The sequence below is a fragment of the Athene cunicularia genome (genome assembly GCF_003259725.1).
Source record: "Athene cunicularia isolate RWA chromosome 1 unlocalized genomic scaffold, athCun1 chr1_part2, whole genome shotgun sequence".
Lineage (NCBI taxonomy): Eukaryota > Metazoa > Chordata > Aves > Strigiformes > Strigidae > Athene > Athene cunicularia.
In genome coordinates this window covers 23573533-23596676 of record NW_020799092.1, presented here as the reverse complement: position 1 = coordinate 23596676, position 23144 = coordinate 23573533, and the positions used below count along the sequence as shown (strand labels likewise).

Sequence of the window (23144 nt, the reverse complement as noted above, 5' to 3'; positions counted from 1 at the left end):
TTTTTTTTTTTTTTTTTTTTTTTTTTTTTTTTTCCTTGTTATAGGAGCACTGTGTAATTTAACAAGTTTATATTCAGGCTCTGATGGACAGAAGCAGCAGCATTTATTTTGCCTTATACTCAAAGACTGTTCTGACTGATGTTTTCAAATATATTAACTCTGTTGAAGTGTGTTGCTTAAGTAACATTCACATCCCCAGTGAATTAGACTTTTTAGTCTAATTTTTAATACACCTTGCAACAGTGTGAATCTTTTTAAATATTACTCCCTTACCTTTACTGAGTAAGAATGCAAATTGAAAGTCATTCTTTAACTGAAGTGCCTATGGTGGAAGACTAAATATGGCACTGTAGAATTATAAATAATTCCTGGAGCCTCACTACCTTGCTTCTGGCCATACAGTTGTTGCCAGTTTCCAAGCGACTGCACACCAAAGCTAGGAACCACGTATTTGTTACGCTCACTCTTGGCACAGACCGGGAATTCTCTGAGGTCTCTTCTAATGTCTGACATCCTGAGGGAATGTTAGCTGCATAGTCAAGTCTTAGAATATTTTCAAGATCTTAATAACATAAAACCAAATAGAGGACCATTACGATATTCGCTGACAGTTTCGTTTATGCCTGTGTCTTAACCTGTAAGAGTATTCTGCTCTGGCTTTTATATTTATAAATAATTATATATATACTTTTTAATTAAAATATTGTTAATAAATTTAGTTTTATAAATTTATTTTTATAAATTACGAAATGCAGTTGTGAATGAGAAGGGTTTCACCAAATGAGAACATGGTGGGTGTCACGTATTTCTATTCTACAATAAACCAATTTCAGTTAAAATCTTGAAGGGATTATATAGCACAGATCATGCAGATAGTGTAGTGTGAATTGAGGGTCGATTTATAAAACATTTATGACATCATGTCTCTCGGTGCACATCCAGATATTAAATAACATTGCTTAAAACAAAGCCTAGCTAATGCATCATTTTATTTTCAAAAGCATGTGAATGTCTAAATATAGTCATATGAATTCAAATTTTGCTTTTCATATGTGTCTATTTTCAACTCAGATGAAGAGGATGCTAAACATTTTTCTAGCAGGAAATTATGAATTAGTTGCCCACGGATATCTTGGGCTAGAAGTACTGAAAATGGTTGACCTTCTCTTTCAGTCACCCTTAGACTTGGAAGGCATGAGTGGTATATTGGCAAGTAGAGAATGAATGTTGCAGTTCTAGGATGTGCAGGGCTCTGGACGTTTGTCTGTTATAATACTCACTTTTTCTCATCCCAGTGTAAGTATTGATCTTACTGGAGAGGAGTTTCTCTAGCGTAGCTTTCTTGCACTTATCAACAGTAGTTCTCAATCCTTGTAATGTAATATAGAAGGTGGTATCAAAAAAAAATTAAAAATCTGTGGTTCGGTGATTTTTTTTTTTCTATTTTGACTTTTTTTTTTTTTCTCAAATGAAGATGAGTTCAAACCCAGCTTTTTTTGCAGTTAATGCATTTGTTAGTTTCCTAAGGGGTAATACTACTGTTGATCCAGAGATAGGAAGGAGACTCCCTAGGAGTTTTATGAACCTGCTTGAAGAAAACAGGTTTTATGATTATTTATTAAATGTTGTAGTGTGTTAATCAAAATTTTAACAATGGGATTCTAGAATTAATAGGTTGTCCTTAGACCTACCCTCTGCTCAAAGCAGGGCTGGCTTAAAAGCCAAATCAAATTGCTCATGAGTTTTGAAATCTCTAAGGATGGAGATCACACAGCATCTCTGGGCACCCTTTCCAGCACTCCACCACTCTCCAGGGGAAGAAATTTTTCCCTCTGTCCAGACCAAATTTTCCTTTGTACAACTTGCAGCCACTGTCTCTTGTCTTTTAGCAGTGCACCTCTAATGAGTTATAGCAAATTAAGAAATTCTACAGCAGGTATAAGAAGTAGAATAGGATTTATAATAAATTAAATTTCTTATTGAATGCAAGCTTTACCCCTTAGGAGCTCGAAATAACAGGTGAAGTGAGGATGCTAAGGTTACTGGTATCACAAAGAGATGCTTATCCTTCTCAGATAAAAGCTTACTTAACATCCCAGTTTTCCAGGAATTATCGTCTTTATGGACATCTTGACACATCTGCAGATGAGAACCCATGACTGAACTCAAATTCTGCACAGGGGACCAGCATCTTGTTGTTAATATAAGATTACCTCACCCTGGGGAACTCAAGCAGAGCTAGCTTATTTTTAATTGTTGTGGAGCTTATTTTAATGTAAGTACTTCTAAAAGGACACAGCTCATCAGCTCCTTCTAATCTGTCTCATTTTTCATGTTTTCATTTCTATTTCCTATTGGTAGGACTTCACCTAGCTTCTTAGGAATTAACAGTCTACATTACCTATAGCATGATTACTTTCAGAGCTTCAAGTGACTCTCTATATATGCTTATCTTGCTGTAAAGCCTAAAACTGGGGACACATGGCCATAGTAAAGATTAAGACTATATATACAGTAACTCATTTTTTAAGGGTAGCTGGAAAAGCGTTAACCAAAATATTATTTATAGCATACAAATCCACACTTGGGAGTTTCTGTTGCTCAAACTGTTTGCCTAATATATTTCCTCCTTACTATTTCTAACCATGTTTTTCTTTGGTATGGAAAAAAACTGTTCCAACTTTGTGTATAATGAATTCTGGCCCTTCGTTACAGTGTGTGTTGAACCTGCTCTTGACTGAACAGCCACCTGTTCCTGCATTGTTGCCTTCCCAAAGCACAGCAGCCTGTACCCATCTCTTCCTGGCAGTTTTTAAAGCAATGACACACCTATGATGATCTCAAATCTGATTGTCTTGGCTCTGGATACTGTTGCCTTCACTTTCAGTGTCTTGGGGCCTGTGTAATGCAGTGTTCATTGTAAGCAATCAATCCACAAAAGTGTTATTACTAGCTTGCTTTTTTTTTTTTTTTTCCCCTCTTTTTTCTTTCTTTCACTAATCTTCACCACAAAAACCAAAATCAGGTATATCGCTTACACTACTTAGGATAAGGGTAATTTCAAAGGAGCGATAAAATAAGAGAAGGGGAGTTCTGCTGCAATGGTGTTTTTATTGTCTTTAGAGACAAGCATTTCTTCCCTAGCAAAAGTGTGGTTAAGATCAATTTCTGGTACAGCATTCCCCTAACTGTGACTATCTATCCTGCTTAATACATTAGTAAATCACTGCTTCCTTCACCACTGTGCTTTGAACCATGTCTTCATCTCTTGAGAGAGAACATTGGTCTTCGCATACTGTCTAGAACGCTAAGAACTTGAAAATAAAGGTCTGGGGTGCCCTCCCTAATTCCAGAGGTACACTCAAATGTTGTTCAATCATTAGTTTTGCTAACTTTGGGGTTATGGATCCTCAAAGTGCAGATTCTCCTGTGTGTATTAATTCCTCTGCTGTTACTCTTCTGTTGTTATTGTGAATTAATCTAACCAAATGTTTGACCTTTATTTTTTTTATGCAATGTAACTGGTTTGTGAGAAGACAACCTTGTAATACGTAATTATCTCACAGGGATGGAATAGCCCTCTCCAATCCTTGCCTCAGAGCTAAGCCTAATCAGTCCAGACTAATATTTTGGGAGAGAAATATAAACAGTGCCCCACTCCATGGTGTGCTCGCTGTCCAGCAGGTCAGTCTTACACTTTCCACATTTTCAACAAATACCTGTATCTTTTCTGAAAGGCGGGTGTCAAACCAGGCCTGCCTCCCACAAACAGCCAGCAGACAGAGCAGTGAGCTCCCTTCACACCCTCTGCAAATCCCACATGATTATCACCAGCTTCCATCAGGGTGCAGAGCGAAAAGAAAACTCCACCATGGTAGATGTCTGGGATAACACCCAGTTCCTAATGCTTGGTGAAGAGTTACGTTACAAACTTCTCCCTGCTAAACCAACTGACCCTGCTAGGTCAGGTGGTTGTTTACTACCTCCTGAGTAAGACATCCCTTACAGTGTGGGGTCTGTACACGATTACAGTGAGGAGCTTTTATCTACATGACAGTTTGATTCCTTATTTAACAGAAATGCCTTTTCATTGGAAACAGTATGTTTCAGGCTTACCCACTAATTGTTTTATTTACAGCCCCTTTCTTTCACTGTATGTCAGTGGGGTACTCCCCATTTTTCAGGATTCTCTTTCCCTTTGAGGGAAGAGGGAGCTTACTTTCTTTTGGACATTAGCAATCAGTGTTTTCAGTGTTGTGCTTTCCCCCTTAGCCTGGTGAATTACTGTAGAGTTCTTTTGAGACAACACTGATTCATAGGATCCTGGAGAAGGTCCCCTTATGCCAGGTGGGCAATGACAGAAAAAAACCAGTTCTTCTTGGTAAGTAACTAAGTGACTCAGTTCCCATAAAGAAAATATGGGAACACTATGCAGTTCTTCCACAACTGTCTTTAGCAGGCATGTCTTCAGCATTCACAAAGATGATGAGGCTATATGCAAGGAATTCTTTATTAGGGAAAAGAAAAAACAGCTTTAAGCCTGGGAAAATGCAGTAATCGAACAAACATAGCATTAAATAGAAAAATGCCCATGAGCTCTACCAGTAACTTTGGCAGTAGTCCACCTAACTCTTTTCCAAATCTCTGCTGAGAACATGCCTGAGGCAATAATCCGAGCATATCTTCTTGCTATAACCCTTTTGCTCTTTGAGTCCAACATCTTTTTATAGTTCCAACGAACTCTACAACAAAAGTTCATTCCCAACATTGGGTACGTTCAACTTACAGTTCATCATCATTAAAGCACCAGGTACAGTGGGAAGTGCTATGCCAGTATCCACTCAGCCTTCGTGTTGTCCTTTTTGCCAGGTTTTACAGATAAAAGCTTCCTGGAAGGAGCTGGAAGCAGGTGGGACCCTGGAGCAGAGTCCTAGCTGTTGAGAAAGGAATGCTTTCTCCATCGTTATAATTCTTTCCCCTTTTCTGTGTCTCTCCAATCCCATTACCCCTCATGACCCCAGTTTATTTGTGAATGGACTTTTGTATCATGTCATACGTCTTTTAAATGGACTGCATGTTAGATGCTTGGACAGACATTTTCATCTGCATTTTAGGGAGTTTTTCCTCCACCCCTGGAACTTCTCATCACAGGCCTTACACATAAGTGCCCCAGGCTGTGTTTATTGCAAAGCAAAGGGGTTTTGCTCATGGTGCATAAATCACTGTAGAATTTGTGTTGAATTACTCTGCTGGATGCAGGCCTGTGACTGGAGTGAGATGATTTACTTCCAGTTCTGCGTTTCATAGACTTTGCCAGTCCTGTAGGAAGTGGTTCTCTATCTGTTTTGGCAAGAGCTTGATCTTATTTATTGGTGCTTGTATGAGAGATGGAATTTTAAACCAGTAGGCTTGTATTGAAGTGGTGAGGAAAGCCAGACCCCTGCTTTCCGATAAACATAATTCCCAGGCTTCGGGTCACTGTCTGAGCACTGAGGACCTCCTTACCATCCAGATTCCTCACTCCTTTGGTGGGGTTTTCAAAAGCTAGATCCGGCAACAGATGTGCACCTCTACATCAAGGCTTAATGCAAAGCCAAGGGTCTGAAGACTTGAAGATGTTTCTGTGCAGCTTCCTGGTGTCTCCTCCTTGGATAGAGTAGTTTTCTAGGCAGCTAGAGATCAGTTTTATCTATGTTAGAATTGTCTCAGGCTAAGTTATGTGGTGCATATATGATGCCAAAACTTCACAGCCAGAAAATTTTATTTCTTAATGGACTGGAGTGACAGGTCCCGATCCAACAGGTATCTTTAGAGATTATATCACTGTATTTGGTTAGAAAAAGAGTTTTTTCTTTTAAACTGGAGAAGCAAAAGCCATTGGCCACATTTGGAAACAAAAGAGAAAGTCCTGAACATTTTTATATATGTGCATACAAATATTTGTAGGCACCTGGAAGGGTGTATGGCTGGGAACTGCAGGGAGTAGAAAACAGTTGCTGCTTTTGGGTGGTTACGGTTCTGCCTTATCTTTCTTGTAAAACTGCTCTTGACATCTTAATCTCAGTAGAAAGTTCTGGCTATGGCATGTTGGGATGAGAGGAGTTCCTTTTCTGACTCCTTGAGTGCTGAAAAGGGATTAAGACCAACCTTTGTCATCTGGTTTAAAGGTCTACCCCAATATTGAGATGCTTTGTATGAGGATCCTATCTCTCTCTCTACATAAGTTACATGAGGACACACCATAGCATTGTCTGAGCCAGTAACCTGGACAAAACCAAGATAACAAGGGAAGAGATTATAAACTGGGAACCGTGTAACAATTATCCCCCCAAAACACCCACATAAAGAAGGCTTCCAACATGGGAAATCTCTGAACTTCCACAGTCAGCACAGAGAGCATAACATTTAACATTTTAATGCCATATTGAGCAGGTGATTACTGCTGTTGTGTCTTACTGTCTTGGTGGAATAGCTGCAGTTGAAGTGCTCAGAGATTACAGAATTGCAGGATGGTTGAGGTTGTCAGGGACATCTGGAGATTATCTGGTCCAAACCCCTGTTCAAACAGGTCCATGTGGAGCCAGTTTCCCAGGACTGTGAGTAGATGTTTTTTGAATATTTCTAAGGAAGGTGACTCTACAACCTTCCTGGGAAACCTATTCCAGTGCTCAGTCGCCCTCACAGTAAAAAAAATATTTCCTGATTTTCAGAGGGAAAGTCTTGTATTTCAGTTTGTGTCCACTACATCTTGTTCTGTCACTGGGCACAACTGAAAAGAGCTTGACTCCGTCCTCTTTGCATCCTCCCTTCAGGTATTTACATACTTTAATAATATTCTCCTTGAGCCTTCTCCAGGCAAAACAGTCTCAGCTCTCTCAGCTTTTCCTCATATGTGAGGTGCTCCTGTGCCTTAATCATCCTTGTGGCCCTTCACTGGGCTCTAGTATGTCCACATCTCTCCTGTTCTGAGGAGCCCAGCACTGGACATAGTACTTGTACTTTGGCCTCAGCGGTGCTGAGCAGAGGGGAAGGATCCCCCCCCCGGCAATACGTTGTGTAAAGTGGCTGAGGATGACATTCAGCTTCTTTGCAGCAAGGACATGTTGCTGGCTCATGTTCAACCTAGCGTGCACCAGGGCCCCTAGGATCTTTTTTGCCAAGCTGCTTTCTAACTAGGTGGTGCCCAGAAAATACTGGTTCAAGGGGTTGTTCTTCCCCAGGTGCAGGACTTTACAGTTGTAGTTGAACTGCACGATGTTCCTGTCAGCTCCTTTCTCCAGCCTGCTGAGATCCCTCTGAGTGGCAGCACAATCCCCTGCTGTATCAGCCACTCCTCCCAGTCTGGTGTCATCTGCAAACTTGCTGAGGGGTGCACTCTGCCTCATCATCCAGATCATTAACAAAGATATAAAACAGGACTGGACCCAGTATTGACCCTAGGGTATGCTGCTAGTCACTGGGTTCCAACTAGGCTTTGTGCCATCGATCAGCATCCTCTGGGACTGGCCATTCAGCCACTTTTCACTGTCTGCTCATCCAGCCCCTACATCAGCCTCTGTGAGGACCCTATGGGAGACAGTGTCAAAGCCTTACTGAAGTCCAGATAGACAATATTCACTGCTATCCCCTCATCTACCAGGCCAGTCACTTCATCATAGAAGTTTATCAAGCTGGTCAAGTGTAACTTGCCTTTGGTGAAGCTGTGATGATAACTTCTGCTGATTCTTTCTTTAATATGCCTGGACGTGTTTTCCAGGATTATCTGCTTTCCAGGATTATCTGCAGGATTACCTCCCCTGGGATTGAGGTGAGGCAGATTGCCCTGTAGTTCCCTAAATCCTCCTTCTTGCCCTTCATGAAGATGGGGGGTGACATTTGTTTTCCTCCAGTCTTTGGGCACTGCTCCCAGTTACCATCATTCAGAGATTATCGAGAGTGGCCTTGCAATGGCATCAGCCAGTTCCCTCAGCCCTTGCGGGTCCATCCCTTCAGGGCCCATAGATTTATGCACGTCCAGTTTGCTTAAGTATTCCCTGACCCGATTCTCTTCCACCAAGGCCACATCTTCCTTGCTCCAACCTTATCCCCTGGTCTCTGGGACCTTGGATTCTTGAAGGCCTGAAAGATAATGAACCAGAAACTCTTGCATGCATTTAATTTGCAGGATGCATTTGAATGTGTTTTGCCTTTCCATTTGTCACAGTCTCCAAAGACTTAAGAGTAGGAGTTTAAATTTTAGTTAAAAAAGAAAGTTCTGTAATTCTTTTTTTTTTGGTCTCAAAATGATAAAAGGCAAGCCTTGCTATCTCAAGCTGTACAGGAATATTGTGACTAAAAGAATAATTTATTGTCTTTTACTGGAAGTTACACATCTGTTTATTAGCCACTAGATGGTGTGTATCTGACAGTAATAATACCTACAGTGCAAGTACTTACAAGTACTTACTAAATCAAATACATGAGATTAATTCAGACTCCATAGTGAGATTTAGCTGTATTAATCAGAAAATCAAGAAAGCTTCCATGAAATATTAGTTATTATAAACCAAATATATTTATGAAGTCAGTATCTGAGCTTCAAACAACTTAGATGATGAAAATCATGCAAATTATCTTGTGAAAACTGAACATTAGGTAAGTGATAAAATATTAGTGACCTCACACTTGTTTAAGGTAAAAACTTGGGCAAACGTCTCATTTGCAAGTGAAGAAAAGCCAGAAAAGTAAGTCATAATAGGTGGTGAAAAAATAGGAAGAAAAAGACTGCCAGTCTAAAAGACAGGCTGATTCACTATCATATTAAATAGGTTACTCCTTATTTGTAGGAGCTTGCACAGTTTGTATGAGAGAAAATGTTGTATGTGTAACTGAATTATTTGTTTCTTACATAGAGTATCGCTTGGTGTGCCGAGGTGTTTATGAATTAAAACTATACTCCCTTCCTCATAGGTAACCTCTATTGACTTACATCACTATTGACTCAGGCTCAGGTAGCCAGGCTACCTGCTGTGGATTTTTAATTTTCCAGGTATAGAGGTTTACTGACAGTTTTGAATGTCAAATTTATGTTGGAGAATAAAGTAAAGAAAGTTAAAGAGAGTCACTGAGTGTATGTAGGTCGTCTTATGTTCTTAGAAGTGCATTAGTACTCCTGCTTAAAGCATCTCCCTTTAGTAAGGTGTGCTGTGGCTACTGCAGTCTCAAAGACACGTGGAACTTTTGCAGACAAAGAACATGACAGGCAAATCCACACGTCAACAGAATAACATAATCAGACGCTTAATAATTTCAAACACCACCTAAGGTTAAAGACTGCTGTTACTGCACCTAAAATGCTATGTATGAGTCCAGAGAAGGGCTACAAAGCTGGTGCAGGGTCTGGAACACATGTCCTGTGAGTAGCAGCTGAGGGAACTGGGATTGTTTAGTCTGGAGAAGAGGAGGCTGAGGGGAGACCTCATCACCCTCTACAGCTCCCTGAAATGAGGGTGCAGAGAGCTGGGTTTGAGCCTCTTTAGCCTAGTAGAAAGCGGCAGGACAAGAGGGAATGGCCTCAAGTTGCGCCAGAGAAAGTTCAGACTAGATATTAGGAAGCATTTCTTTACAGAACGGGCTGTTGGGCGTTGGAATGGGCTGCCCAGGGAGGTGGTGGAGTCCCCATCCCTGGAGGGGTTCAAGAGTAGGGTCGATTTAGAGCTTAAGGATGTGCTGTAGGTGGGAACTGTGCTAGAGAACGGTTGGACTAGATGATCTCCAGGGTCTTTTCCAACTGAGATGATTCTGTGATTCTGTGATTATTATTTTTGTGTTCCTGCAAATCACATCCTCTGGGTCTAGTCCTCTGTTAAAAGGTCTCTCTAACCATGGGGATCTGGACGCTTTACAAAGGCCATGCACAAAGTGACAAATGCTCTGTAGAAGCACTGGAGATTTGTAGTCTCCTATAACAGAGGGGAGAATGCGGTTACAGTGCTTCTGACTAACCAGCATCATGTTGCTTGCTTATACAATTAGTAGGTAGTCAGCCTTAATTTCTGTCTCAGTCACATTACAAGTCTAATTATTATGCTTCTATTGTTCTTTGTGTTACAGTCAGTAAACAAAGGCTTTTTCAGTTTATAATCCATCACCACAAACTATGCTCTTCCAGTTGTATTCTTGGAATGGAAGCAATAGAGTTTGTGAGTCTACGAAGCTCAGCGAGTGGCTCGTCCTGGTTTTATTTCTTTAAAGGATAAGGTCTGATCTTTAGCTAGTTTAAACTGCAGTTAATACTCAAATTCTGTGGCTTTTATTCCAGATATTTTTCCCAGGTTTTTCCTTCCTCCACACACATCACCTTCTCCCTAAACAGTACCTTGTTACTCTGTTGAATAGTAGTTATTTTGTAAGAGATAAGAGACTAGGGGAAACATAGTTCTACATCTGAGTGAATTTCAAAATTTCTGTTCTCTGAGGAGTTGCAATATTTTGGCAGTGGTTTTTTTTTTTTTTTTTTTTTTTTTTTTTTTTTTTTTTTTTTTTTTTTTTTTTTTTTTTTTTTCTTCCCGTAATGTTAATATTGTCCCATAAGTAATGGTTTCACGATGACTTGGAAGAAAACGTATCTGTGGCTGGCATAGTCTATAATTTAGGCAGGTTTGCCTCCAGACTTCAGGTACTATTGGAGAGCACAGCAAATTTTTTGCTGATTATTGTATTCAAATTTAACTAAAAGGGCTTGATTAAATGGCTCTTGTGGCATCGCTTCATTCTACTTTCAGACAAAAGGGTCAGATTCATAGTTTCTCCATTGGTCTTTAGTGAGTGCTCTTAGTCAGAAGCACTGCAGATGACTTGCTAGAGAAAATACACAGCGTATGAAGTCTTTTATAGACATCGAAAGCCAGGCTGTGGCTCTGAACTTTTTTCTGTGTCTTACTGATCTGGTACCAAGTGTTGCAAAGTGAACGAGGGACATTTGCATATGTGGACACAAACATGAATGTCAGAGCCAGCTTTCAGCACTTAGGGTTTGATTTAGGGTTCTTGCACAGGCTTATCAAGTATTTTCACAAAGACCTTTATAGTCAATCTCCAGTGGACAGTCTTGATCTTTATCTCCAGTTTAGGGAAAATCATGTGCTCTTACCTTGGACAGAAGCTCCTTTCTTTGTTTTCTGCACACAGAACCCGTTGGCCTTTCTAATGGACTTTTTCTTTCATGCCTCAGACTCAGCTGCATTGTAATTTAACTGGGGTTCTGTCATTGTTTTTTTAATCCTCTTAAAATTTTAATAAAAAAAGCTTTTCAGTCTCTTGGCAAATTGTTCCAAGGGGGGTTGTCTTCTGCCAGGAGACTTTCTTGGCTTCCATCTTGCTCCATTTGGTGCACTCTCTGTATATCTGGATTTAGCACTGATACGTTTCTTCTTGGGACTGTCTGGACAGAATATGTGCATATACGCTGTCAGGCACAAACATGGTAGAAATCTCTAGGATCTCTGGATGCACAGCAGCCTCAGTGCTGCTGCTGAGTGGTAATTCCACCCAGGTGTCCCAGATGGTTGTAATAAATGCTTGAATCCTGCCCTGAGAAAGTTTTCAAGTGGAGAAAAAAAAAAAGTCAAATCCAGAAAAGTTTGGACACAGGCAACTCTGCTTGGAGTGAAATGGTGGAGTATACAGAGATGTTATGTCCTGTTCCTGCTTCTATTATAGTGACTGGGATTTTCTTTATGTGTCAGCAGTCTTTCTGAAATAAGCCTACTGTTTTTAGATGGAAACAAATTTGCTGGGAGCTGTTATCTCAGAAAGAAGGAAGGGTCTCCTTTGTTCTGAACTTAATATGTGCTAGAAATCAGTTTTATACTTGTAAGGGTAGTCATTGTTCTACATTTGGTTTAATGAGAGATTTCCTCCTGGTGACAAAGCCCCCTGAAGGAATTAATTGTCTTTCTGAATCTCTGCAACAGGTTGCCATTTTCTCCACTGGTTTGTCACAGCTGTTCATGGGCCTATGCTGTGAGCTGGCTTGCTGTGGGTCAGGAAGGAAATGCACACCTGGGCTGGAAGCTGGGATGGGAAAAAGTTTTTTAAACTGGCTCTGGTAGCAGAGATGTTCTGACGTGAAACTATCCTTTGAGAGGATGGCTTGTTTTCCCTCCCAATGATAGAAACACCAGAATTTTGTCCACAGTCTGTGCGAATAGGTTTATTTTGAAGGCATAACTAATGTAACCAAAGGAAGGCATGTGACTTGTTTGACCATTTGCACGGGGGAAAGCCTACTCAATAAATAGCTGTAAATCAGTTTAGTTTTGCATTGAAACTATTCCACCACCATGGGGGTGGTGGAATGAATTGTGGCAAACATGAAATAACAGCTGGCCTAGAATGGGGAATGGAAATTAAAAAAAAAAAAAAAAAAAAAAATTCCCAGTTAGGTGACTCACTGTCCACAACATCTTTTCCTTGCTTTTTTAACTTTGTTCCTGAATGACTCCAGAGTTCTTTCCAGCATGTGTCATGTACCGCATGCTTTATTGGCATTCCAGGTATCCCACACTTGTTTTCAGAGTCAAAAACGAAGGTTTTTTTTTTTCCTTCTCTCTTTCTCCCCCCTTCCCCAAATCTTAGTTTATTTATAAATTGCGCAACTTGGCATGGAAGCACTGTGACCAACGTGGAGGCATAGAGTTTAATTATCAGTTATTCTTTTTGATGTTGGTTTGGCAACCAGACAGACAGAAGTGCATTGCAGATGTCTGGTTCAAGTGTTACATGGGTGAAGAAGAGGGAACTGAGTAAACATTTTCACTTCAGCCTTCTCAGTAATTCTGCCATGAGAGGGAGTACACTTTCTACAGGTGGTGGCTGTTGTTTTTTAATGCTGTGATCATTAGCTTGAAAGGCAACTTTTGCTGTTTGAAGGAGTTACAGAAGATTTGGCCAAATCTTCCCCTTAAAGACAGGATTCTTATCAAAAGAAATTAGTGCTTGGGAGGTGGCCATTTTACCAGCATTCAGAAAAATCTTCCAAAGTGAAAGGCACAAAATTTTGCCTTATACTGTACACCAACACCCAGAACACAAAGCTTGACTTCTGCTTCTGGTAGGAGCACTACACATTCATTATCAAAGCCCCTTGCTTTGGGTGCAAACTGCTGTTCTCATTGCAAATGTCTATATGAAGGGACATTTCTCTACATTAAAATGCAGTTAATATGGAAATAAAGTAATGTAGAGGGCACACTTTATTTGTGGCACTCCGCAGTAGGCCATCCATGAGCATTCTTCAGAAAGGATAAGTCCTTAGCTTTGTCTGGATGTTTGTGAACCTGATGTGAGTTAGCTACTGAGGTAGGGCAAAACTCTCATCTCAACTCTCCTCTTCTTCCACACCAGCATAAATCATGAGTAATTCCTTGAGTATAATAATGTAAGACTGTTTTTTATTGCAATGTAAATGTGAGAAGATGCCAAGTTCTTGGTGTAAATATACAAAAACTTGCAGAAATTAATTTTCTTGATGTACATCTTACTCTACCTTTGAGGAACACATTTTTTTTTTCCTTCTTCATTCACTGCAATCATTCTAATTTTGTTCCTTTTAGAGTGAAAGTATAGAGGGGCTAGTAGATCCACATTTGAAAAAATTTATCATCCTGCTTTCAAAGCAAAATAACATTGCAATTTGCTAGCATGAAACTATTGACTTGAGTAGGGGTGGAATGCTTTCAAACCTTGTAAAGCTATGCTGGTGAACCTTTCTTAAGAGATATTTAGAGGGGTGCTAGAAAGATACCCACTTCATTGTATTCCTCAGGTCTGAGCCAAAAATCACTGAATCCATCTGTGGCTGCAGTAGATGTTGTCATCATAGGTGGCCACAGGTATTTGCAGAGGCTTGACTCCTATTTAGAGCAGTGGGAGAACAGTTCTTGGGACATGTCAAAAAAGGAAGGACCACATCCACGTCCTGTGTTTTTCTAGCTCGATAAACTCAGATTTAAATCTGTCATCATGCTTCCAAGCGCTGTCATTGCTTCTCCTTAGATTATTTAACTTTCTGGCACATTGGTGGACTGAGCTTGGGCACAGCAATCTTAATTATTTTTCTTTTTCATAACAGTTAAGCCACAGAACATTGTGCAGTTTTCTTCTTGGCAACTGCTTTTTTCTGTACTGCCAGGACATTGTTGAGCTCTTCTCACTTTCTCTTGGCATGGATGCAAATAGCAACCCTTTGCTTTATAGGTTACAGATCACATTTATCACTGGAAGGCTTCAAATTTCCAGAGGAAGCCTCATGAGCCATAAGCTTCAACTTCATTGACCCTGGTCAGCTGCTCTTTGCTCTAATGCTTCTGGGATTTGAACACTTTCTGTGCTAAAGCCCTTTGTCAAAACAATAGACAGTTTAGAACAGCTCAGACTGTGGACTCTTTTTCATGTCTGCTTTGACCTATTTGGAGCACCGCACTGGCTATGCATGTTGCCCAACTCTGCAAATAAGGAAGGAGTAAGAAGACATATAACCAGAATAATCCCCCTCTCCTCCTCATTCCATGTTGCTAGGATGTGTTCAGTGATATTTGCCTTACTGCCAAATGCAAGGTGTGTCACTTCCCAGTCAGGAGGAAACTTGAGAACAAACTGAGTCTCCCTCTATCCTTGTGCTGCTCCAAGACCATTGCTGCTGTATGTTGACTCACACAGGAGGCTTGAAGAAAAGCTATAGGCCATCTGATTATTTCTGTATTTTAATCAAGTATGCCCTGCCTCACTTCATATTAAAAAAAAAAAAAAAAAAAAAAAAAAAAAAAAAGTTAAAATAAAGAAAAACTACCTCCTAAAAAATTTACCGCCAGAATTACCTGGCATGTGCTAGGTTACAGGGTAGTCCCACAGTATGTGGATTGTAGTTGCAACAAAAATAGTTATGTTTGTCTTTTCATAAATTCTACTATATAGTTTCTTCTTATATTCTTTGAAAATCGTATAATCTGTTGTCCCAAGGTTCTTAAAAACTATGCTGTAGTGTGGATGTAGTTACTAAGATGATACGTGTTGTTTAAAGACCGGTTGCTGCAAATAGTATTCCCATTCTGACTCACACAAGTTGTCTTTCTGAAACAAAAGAGAATTACTCAGCTAATTAAGTTATTGCCATTTGATAGCCTTGCTAATGTCAGGAGTAGGGGTTGTACTGCTTTCCTAGAAGATTCCTGAAATTTCTCTCACTTTTGTGATGGTTCTCTACATTATGGCATCTCCTTATACTGAAGATAATGTTGTCTGTGTAGCCCCTTAAAGTACTTCTGTTTTCCCTTTTATGGTTGCATATACCTTTCCTAAAGGAAAGGCAAGGTTAGTTAGACACAAACAGATATAGGCGCTCATGTAAGACAAGACTGAATTAGGCATGACCACACTGCCCACTTTCCTATGAGAGCGCCAAGGAATGTGAAGTTAGTTGCAGCTGTGATGGCGTGAGAGCAGCAGGAACTGTAGTAATAAAAAAAACCCACCACCACCAACAACAACAAAAAAAAACCACCAAAAAAACAACACAACACTGCTGCTACCCTTACTCTTTCATCTGAGCTGGAAACAACTGTGGAGGCTTGTCGCATTGTCCCATGGCTCTCTGCCTTGGCTGCACTCCTGCCCCTGTCCCCCGTGGCAGGAGCAGCCTGGCCCTGAGACCCACATTCTGGAGTAGAAAATTTCAGTTTTGCTTATGCTGCTGAAAGGACTTGAGCTCAACGCTACAGATGTGGAGGTTTGTCATTAAGTTCTGTCAGGATAGAATGATGTCTGTTAAAGGAAATCCTAGGCTTCCAAAAATCTCATTTAACCATTTTCATTAGGAACAGTTTAAATCTGGGGTGCTAACTTGGATAGAACTCTCCTAGTGTGAGTAAATTCAGAGTCAATCGCAAAGAGGGTTTATGCTCAGCCTTTATGAGAAGCAAGTCTTGTCTTTCTTTAATTAGACACGTTATCTTGAAATTATTTTTGTTCTTTCTGCCACCCCAGTGTGAATGTATGTCTCACTGATTTAAATGTGATGTCAAGCCCTGAGTGCTCTCTGTATAACTGCTTTCTGTCCAGCGTTCCTCCATCTTATTCTCTGCCTTGTGAAATGTTTTGAGCTCTCTTGTTTCTTATCTAAATTTAGTCTCATTTTAATGATGATTAGTTCTTGAGCTCTCTGAGGCTTTTGGTTTTGCAATACTTGTAATCACTCCTAACAGTATTTTGGACTGATCAGTGAGTTTCCTCTGTGTTTAGTTTACTACTTGCAGTGTGATTCATGAAGATGTTGGGCTGAGTACTAGCACATATTTATCAACATCTACAGTGAACTGTTCCGCGGAGCAGAAACTGTTTTTTCAAACCAGCTGTTCAGAGACTGCTAATTTGTCAAAAATATTTATTCTTTCCGAAAAGCCAGTGCTAAAGTGTGTGAGCAAACCTTTAACAGCAATTCAAGGTTACTAGTCTTTTAAGATATCAGAGGATGTTGTCAGTATGTTCCCATAGATGTCATTTCCACGGCTCTGACCAGCTGAATCCCAGAGGACTACAGAGGCCAAGAATGATGGCATATCTAAATACTAGTCTGAGGAGCCAAATTCTTTCTAATGTTTTCTGCTAAACATTTGGTTGCAATTCTGGTACACTTGATGGAAGTGAAGGGTATTTCACTGCCTTCATTTAAGAGATGCAGAAGCTGCGGTCTCCCCTAAGTAGATATTATGTATTATAATGATACAGGTCTGTCTTTAACTCCTCAGAATGGAGAACACCAAACTGCCCCAATCACCCCCTTCATTTGGTGATACTGACTTCAAGATACTCGGGGTTTTCATCCATGTCTTCGACAATAACTATTTTAACTTCTAACAACTGTTAAGCTGTAAAACACGTTTGAAAGTTATAACCTTGACACATCATGGGTGTTTGTATTTTTTTTCCCTCCCTTCTTTTTCAGAAAGTATTTTGGAGAAAAGATAGCACTTTATTTTGCATGGCTGGGTTTATATACGGAATTCCTCATTCCTTCTTCCGTAGTTGGGATTATTGTATTTCTTTATGGATGCATAACCATTGAGAGTGACATTCCTAGGTAAGTTTCTCTGTGATCAATAATTTGTTACTTGAAAATTATAAGACTGTGCTTTTTTTGTTTGTAACCCTTAATGAGAATAGATGTTTTTTAACATATCTGAAGAGCAATGTTGTATCATTAACAACCCTGTGAGCATTAAAAATGCACGTGCGGAGATAAGACATTTGAATGATACACATTTATTTGTCTGCTCAGTATTGCAGATCCTGAAACAGAAATGTTCAGTGAATCTACTGCATTATTGTAAATTATTTTTTTATGGCATCTATTTGGTTTTTATGAATGCACACATCTTCACACTCATCCGGGAGGACACTCTTGGATTCCATTTTTCTTCGTAGGAAAATCAGGCTATTCGTACAAGTAAAATGAACACAGCAGATTTAGCATATTTAGTATCTACAGTATCCTCCTTTTTGACAGTAAAAAAAAAAAAAAAAAAATAATCTTGTACTGTGTGTCCTGAGGGTGTTATACTAAATAAAACCTGCCAAATTGACACAACGATGTTAATGTCTGCTTTTCAGTGAAAAATAAAGGACATTTCCTCTGTGTTGTCTGTGTCTGACTTCTGGTGGAGACAGGATACTGAATTACTAGTACTGCTGGTCACACTCATGGCAGTTTCTGCATTCTCTCAAATGAATTGGCAACTTTTAAAGTGGATCACTGCAGTAGGATGTATTGCTGATAGGTAAATGATGAATAACAACTCGTTTGAGTCAGGGTTTCTTTTCTTAGCTTGATCTGAATGAATCTTGACGGGCCATGCTTGTCTGTGGGAAAGCCTGTGCTAATATTTAAACTTAGGTGAGATTTATGACTAAGATGTATCTGCAGCACCCTCTGCTGCCTTTTGAAATAGAAGAGAGCATTGCTATAATGATATGATAGCTGGAAACAGCTATATGCTTTTCAAATTATATAATATTAAACATATTGATACTACAGTTTGACTAGTTCTGTTTTCAATTGAAGTCATAGAAAAAAAACCCGCTATTTAATGATGATCAGTACAGGAACAATCATATACAATCACATAATCATGTGTGAAATCACAATATGCCAGCTATCAATGAAGCAGTGCTGTAAATCTTTCCTTAGCTCACAATCCCAGACAGAACAATTGAGCTTTGCACTACTCAGTTCTTCTGAGCAAGACTGTACAGGTAGGAAGGTCTTCCACATACAAACCTTATGAAAAAACCTGAAAGCATACTCAGCAGTGTCAAGCAGGTTTTGGCTTGTTAAAGAGATGGTGATACTGATTTTTTAAAAGATTTTTAGAAACTGAGTTTCTAATATTTTCTAATTTTAGAAACCTAGCAAATAAGACTAAGAATGAAAATAACAATTTTAACATAAAGATTTTTAAATCTGTAAGAAAGTCTCTTATCTCACATTTTCCAGAGGACAGCGGAACAAATGCTGTACACTGAGGGAAAGAGGGAAAGGAAATACAACTTAACATCTGAATATATGAGACAGAAGTGGAAGCTTTCTAGTTTTTAATAGATTTACTGATGGGGAAAGGAGGCTTTTTTTTTTTTTTTTTTTTTTTTTTTTTTTTTCTAGAAAAACAAGGAGCTATGGAGACCAAGAGTACCACATCCATATTCAGCATGAAAACTTGAGAACCCTGAAATGTAATGGTAATCTGGTTTCCTGAAACCACTGTGCACACAATATCTGAACACCCTTACAACATACTAGAACGGCTGCCCAAAATAACTGCTCACACTTGAAGTACTTAGTCAAAACCTTATAGCAGGTGGTGGTACAGATGAAAATTGGCGTTAAAGCCCTAAGCTGGGAAAACAACCATTGCTTTTATAAATACCTCACACATAAAATGCAGGGTAGAGGTGAATCTCAAAGTAAATGTTGTGAAATATAACATCCTCTCTAAGAATGAGAGTCTTGGCTGGTGTAAATCTTTTAAAATTCAGTACATGTATGTCAGTTTGCACCAAAACTTAATATATCTTGCAAATGCTGTTGCAGATTTATTCTGTTTGTGACACAGACCAGCCAACATGCCTGGGTGCTGGTTGTGGCTTTTATGCAGACCTACATGGCCAGTCCTGATTCACAAAGCAGCATGGTTATTTGACATGAATTTTTGTGCCACTATGATTAAAAATGTGTGTTTTGTCAAGGGCACAGAATTTCCTTTATGGCCATTTCAGAATTCTTTTTCATGCATTTAAATCTGATATGTATCAAATCACAGAACTGACCGTAGAGATGACAAATTTCACTTTGTGTTTTCTTTTGGTGTGGTTAACCTCAGTCTTCAGTGATGCAGTCTTCACTAATTCACTAACATAGTGTAGCGATTAGATTGGATGTTGGGTTTTTCTGTTGCTAAGGTGCCTATAAGTATTTTAATATTCCAGCCCATGCTAATGTGCCTTGAAGAAACACACAGCTCCTGTTCTCTGCAAGTGGAAGCCACATATCTAAGAACTTGTACACTTGTCATCCACAGTAAAGAAATGTGCGACCAACGCAATGCCTTCACCATGTGCCCCCTGTGTGACAAGTTCTGTGATTACTGGAACCTCAGCTCTGCTTGTGCTACCGCTCGAGCTAGCCACTTATTTGACAACCCCGCCACAGTCTTCTTCTCCATCTTTATGGCTCTTTGGGGTGAGTATTGCTTGGCGTGTTAACAGCGTCGCTTGATCTTTGGACTCCTGACAATAAATGCAAGCTGCGATGCACAGTATTAGAACATAGAGTAGCCTTACATATGATAAAGTGCTGTTAGACCAAATGTGATGCCTGTGTCTTTATAAAGCTGTCAAGTCCAGCTCAGAAGGCCAGCGAGGAGCTGTTTGTGCTGAGACTGGAGAAAGCAGTATTACAAGGCTTTCCACTATCAACAGAAAGCTTTGGAATAAATGGAGAGGAGTTGGGTTGATAGGGGATGAAAAATCTGTCCTTTCTCCCTCTACTGCCTTGTTTAATGGCACTTCCAATCTTTGCCATGTTTTTCTTCATTTTCTACTGACATCCCTTTAACACCTTCTGCATTTGGGACCAGAATGTATATAGGCATTGACATGGTGCAGGCAGCTGAAAGTGTTTAATTTAAGCCCAAGAATGCCCTTTCTGGTGGGACAACTTTGTAGCATAGTTTTATCAAAACTTTATGGGATTCCAAGAACAATGGGACTATTATTGTTTTAATTGTAATATGTTCTGAAGTATTCCATTTAAACAAGCCCGGTTTTCTTTAATGGCAAATATGCCCTGGCTCACCGAGGATATCACAACATGTCATAAGCAGTAACGAATGCATTGTAGTATTATTCTTATTGTTTCCGGTCTTACCTCCTGCCCTGAAAAGTGTGTCTACTGTGCTTGCTGGCTTTATGTCCTCATCCACTCTAGATCTTGCTTATTGTGAAACTTTAAGATGTTATTGCTGCTGTAAAATGATTTTTTATTTCCCTGCTCATTGTTCACAAAACGAAATTTTCATCTTAATATGAAACCGAGCAAATATATTATTGTATTATAACCATCCCTCAGCAATCAGTGTGTTATACTTTGCAACCCCATTAAAATTTTACAGCTTGTTTTAGAAATGACTGGTTGGTAGCTCGGTGTTGGATATGGATAGCATTAGGGTTTTTTAAGGAACTTGCAGACAGGACAGATTAAGGAAGTAAGAAGTTTTTGTTTATCAGTTCCTGGAAAACCTTCAGCAGAAGTTAGACAATATGTAAGCACCCTGACTGAGAGAAATGACTAAAGGTGATGAATTTATAGACTCTCACAATGACTTATTTTCCTACTTCAGATTGCTGCCAATTGCAGAGTAGGCTGGCAGATAAGGTGTCACAGTTTACCTGCTGCCATGAAGCATGCAGTGCGGTGCCTTGTCCAAGTTTCAGCATAGCTGTTTGGACAGCATGTGTATGAATGACAATTCATTTACTCTTTCAGAGGTAAATAGTGTTCTCCTGACAGAGAATCTGTGTTGTACGCTTGCGTCTATGTAAAATGATCTTTTCCATGCAGCCTCATTCAAAACAATTCTATTTTAGTATCAGCAATGCAACGTGCAAAGCAAAAAGTTGATATATCCTTGCGCTAAGATAAATTAGTAGAATCTGTAAAGGAACAAAAAGTTCCATATGCATTGCTTTTTGAAAAAGCAGCATGCAAGAATAACAAAATTCTTTTGGAGCTGTAGCCCCTCCTCCAAGAAATGTTTCTCACATATTGGAAAAGTCTGTTCTTGGGACCATGATAACTGAGCTTGTCAGTGCAAGAAAATACAGCCATCATATTCAAAGAAGAGCAAAGTGAAATAAAGCATCCTTTAACTCTGACCACTTGACTATTAAGTATTAGATTACACAAATTTTGCTGCCTTACTACTAGGAGGCTGAACTGGGTTTATCTAGAGCTTATTCTGCTGAATGACAGGTCTCATTCACGCACCTAATCAGCTTGCCTTGCAGTACCTTGAGTAAACATTGCCTGAAAGCTTTTTTGTAGGATATAGTATAGTGATGTGGAAAGGGGCATGTCTTATGACTTACAATTGTATACTTAAAGGAGCTAAGTATGGTAATTTGAGATGGCTTCATTTTATGGTGTTGGGCACAGTTTTGCCAATTATCAGGCCTAGCATAAAGGACACAGCCAGCAGAAAGAGGAACCAATAACCAAATTGTATTTGATACAAAAGGTCAGTACAGGGGTGAGCACTGGGGGTACAAACAAGTCAGTCACATTATACATAATTGACATCAATCCCTCTGACCCCAACAACGACACCACACAACCAACAATGGGTGGAATAAATGGTGACATGCAGTCTCCCATAGAAGGGATGGGAGACAACCCAGTCAACAAGCCAAACACATCAGACCAAGGAAGCCACACACTCAATCTCGACACAGCCCAGTTTACAAAAGCCAGACCTGACTGGAGCCCAGTCCCAGGGAGGCAGGAGGTCCTTCCCCAACAGGGAACTCTGCACAGGGCACCCACCTCACACACAGACACTGCCCCTGCCTGCAAGGGGTCCCAGCTTTTATCCCTGCGTGGGACCCCTGACCTTGGGTTACTCACTGCAGACCCCTGGGGCTCATTTACCCAATGGCTCTGTCTGCCAGGCCGGCCCCACCCTGGGGGGAAGCCTAAAGGGAAACTCACCCCCCTTTGGGAAGGGCTGTGGGAATCACCCACATGTCAACCTTAACTTGGGGCTTGGGGTTGAAACCCCAGCATTTCAGGCACAAGAAGCCTTTCATCCTGCTTGCCTTCTCCCATTGTGTAAAAGGTAGATGAATTACTATGGTTAATATCCTGAAAGGAATCATTGGTTTCCTAGAGGATATTGATGCCTCATAAAGTATCTTTGTGATTCCAGAAATGCTGCTTGCAAATGACCGTATTTATAGCATACAGAGTAATGCCTGGCTAATTGTTCTTAATGTCACTGGTGTTCTGGGATGCTGAATTTCAGCTGTCAGATGTGTTTATTAGAAGGACAGTTGGACTGTTCTTCTGCTAGTGTAAATTGGTGCAAAACTGCTGATTTCAGAACACCTACTCTATCTAGCCAAATAAGTTCTTACAGAGCTAAATGTGGAACTGACTACTTGAACAACAGGAAAAAATGGAATGAGTACTAGCACCCTATAAAATAACCAAATATTTTTTTTTTTAGGATATCTGAAAACTTTTTTTTTTTTTTTTTTTTTTTTTTTTATGTCCTTTCCTCTGTAAGGAAGTAGCAGAGATACCAAATTAATTGCTTAATGTCGGGATTTACTTTCAGTGTAAAGCCAGTCCTGTGTTTGAATTATATTTATTTCTTACGTTATGGGAGGATACCCGTGCAGAAAATATTTGCAGCTAACTGTTGGAATAGATTCTATCTTGTAAGAGCTAATTTTGATAGTAGTCTAACTTTTCCCAGTGTTACCTTACAGCTTACACGAAGCGCAGATAGTCAAAGGATATTGGATCTAATTCTCCGCTGTTGTGTGTCTTGTGG

General features: G+C 39.8%; 1 protein-coding gene across 1 annotated transcript in view; it reads left to right on the top strand.

Moving 5' to 3' along the window:
• ANO2 (anoctamin 2) overlaps positions 1-23144 on the top strand; it is a 192591-nt gene that overhangs the window by 57278 nt on the left and 112169 nt on the right. The window contains exons 11-12 of the mRNA XM_026862090.1: positions 16982-17116; positions 19611-19771. Coding sequence (XP_026717891.1) covers positions 16982-17116; positions 19611-19771 — 296 coding nt within the window. The remainder of the gene's footprint in view (positions 1-16981; positions 17117-19610; positions 19772-23144) is intronic.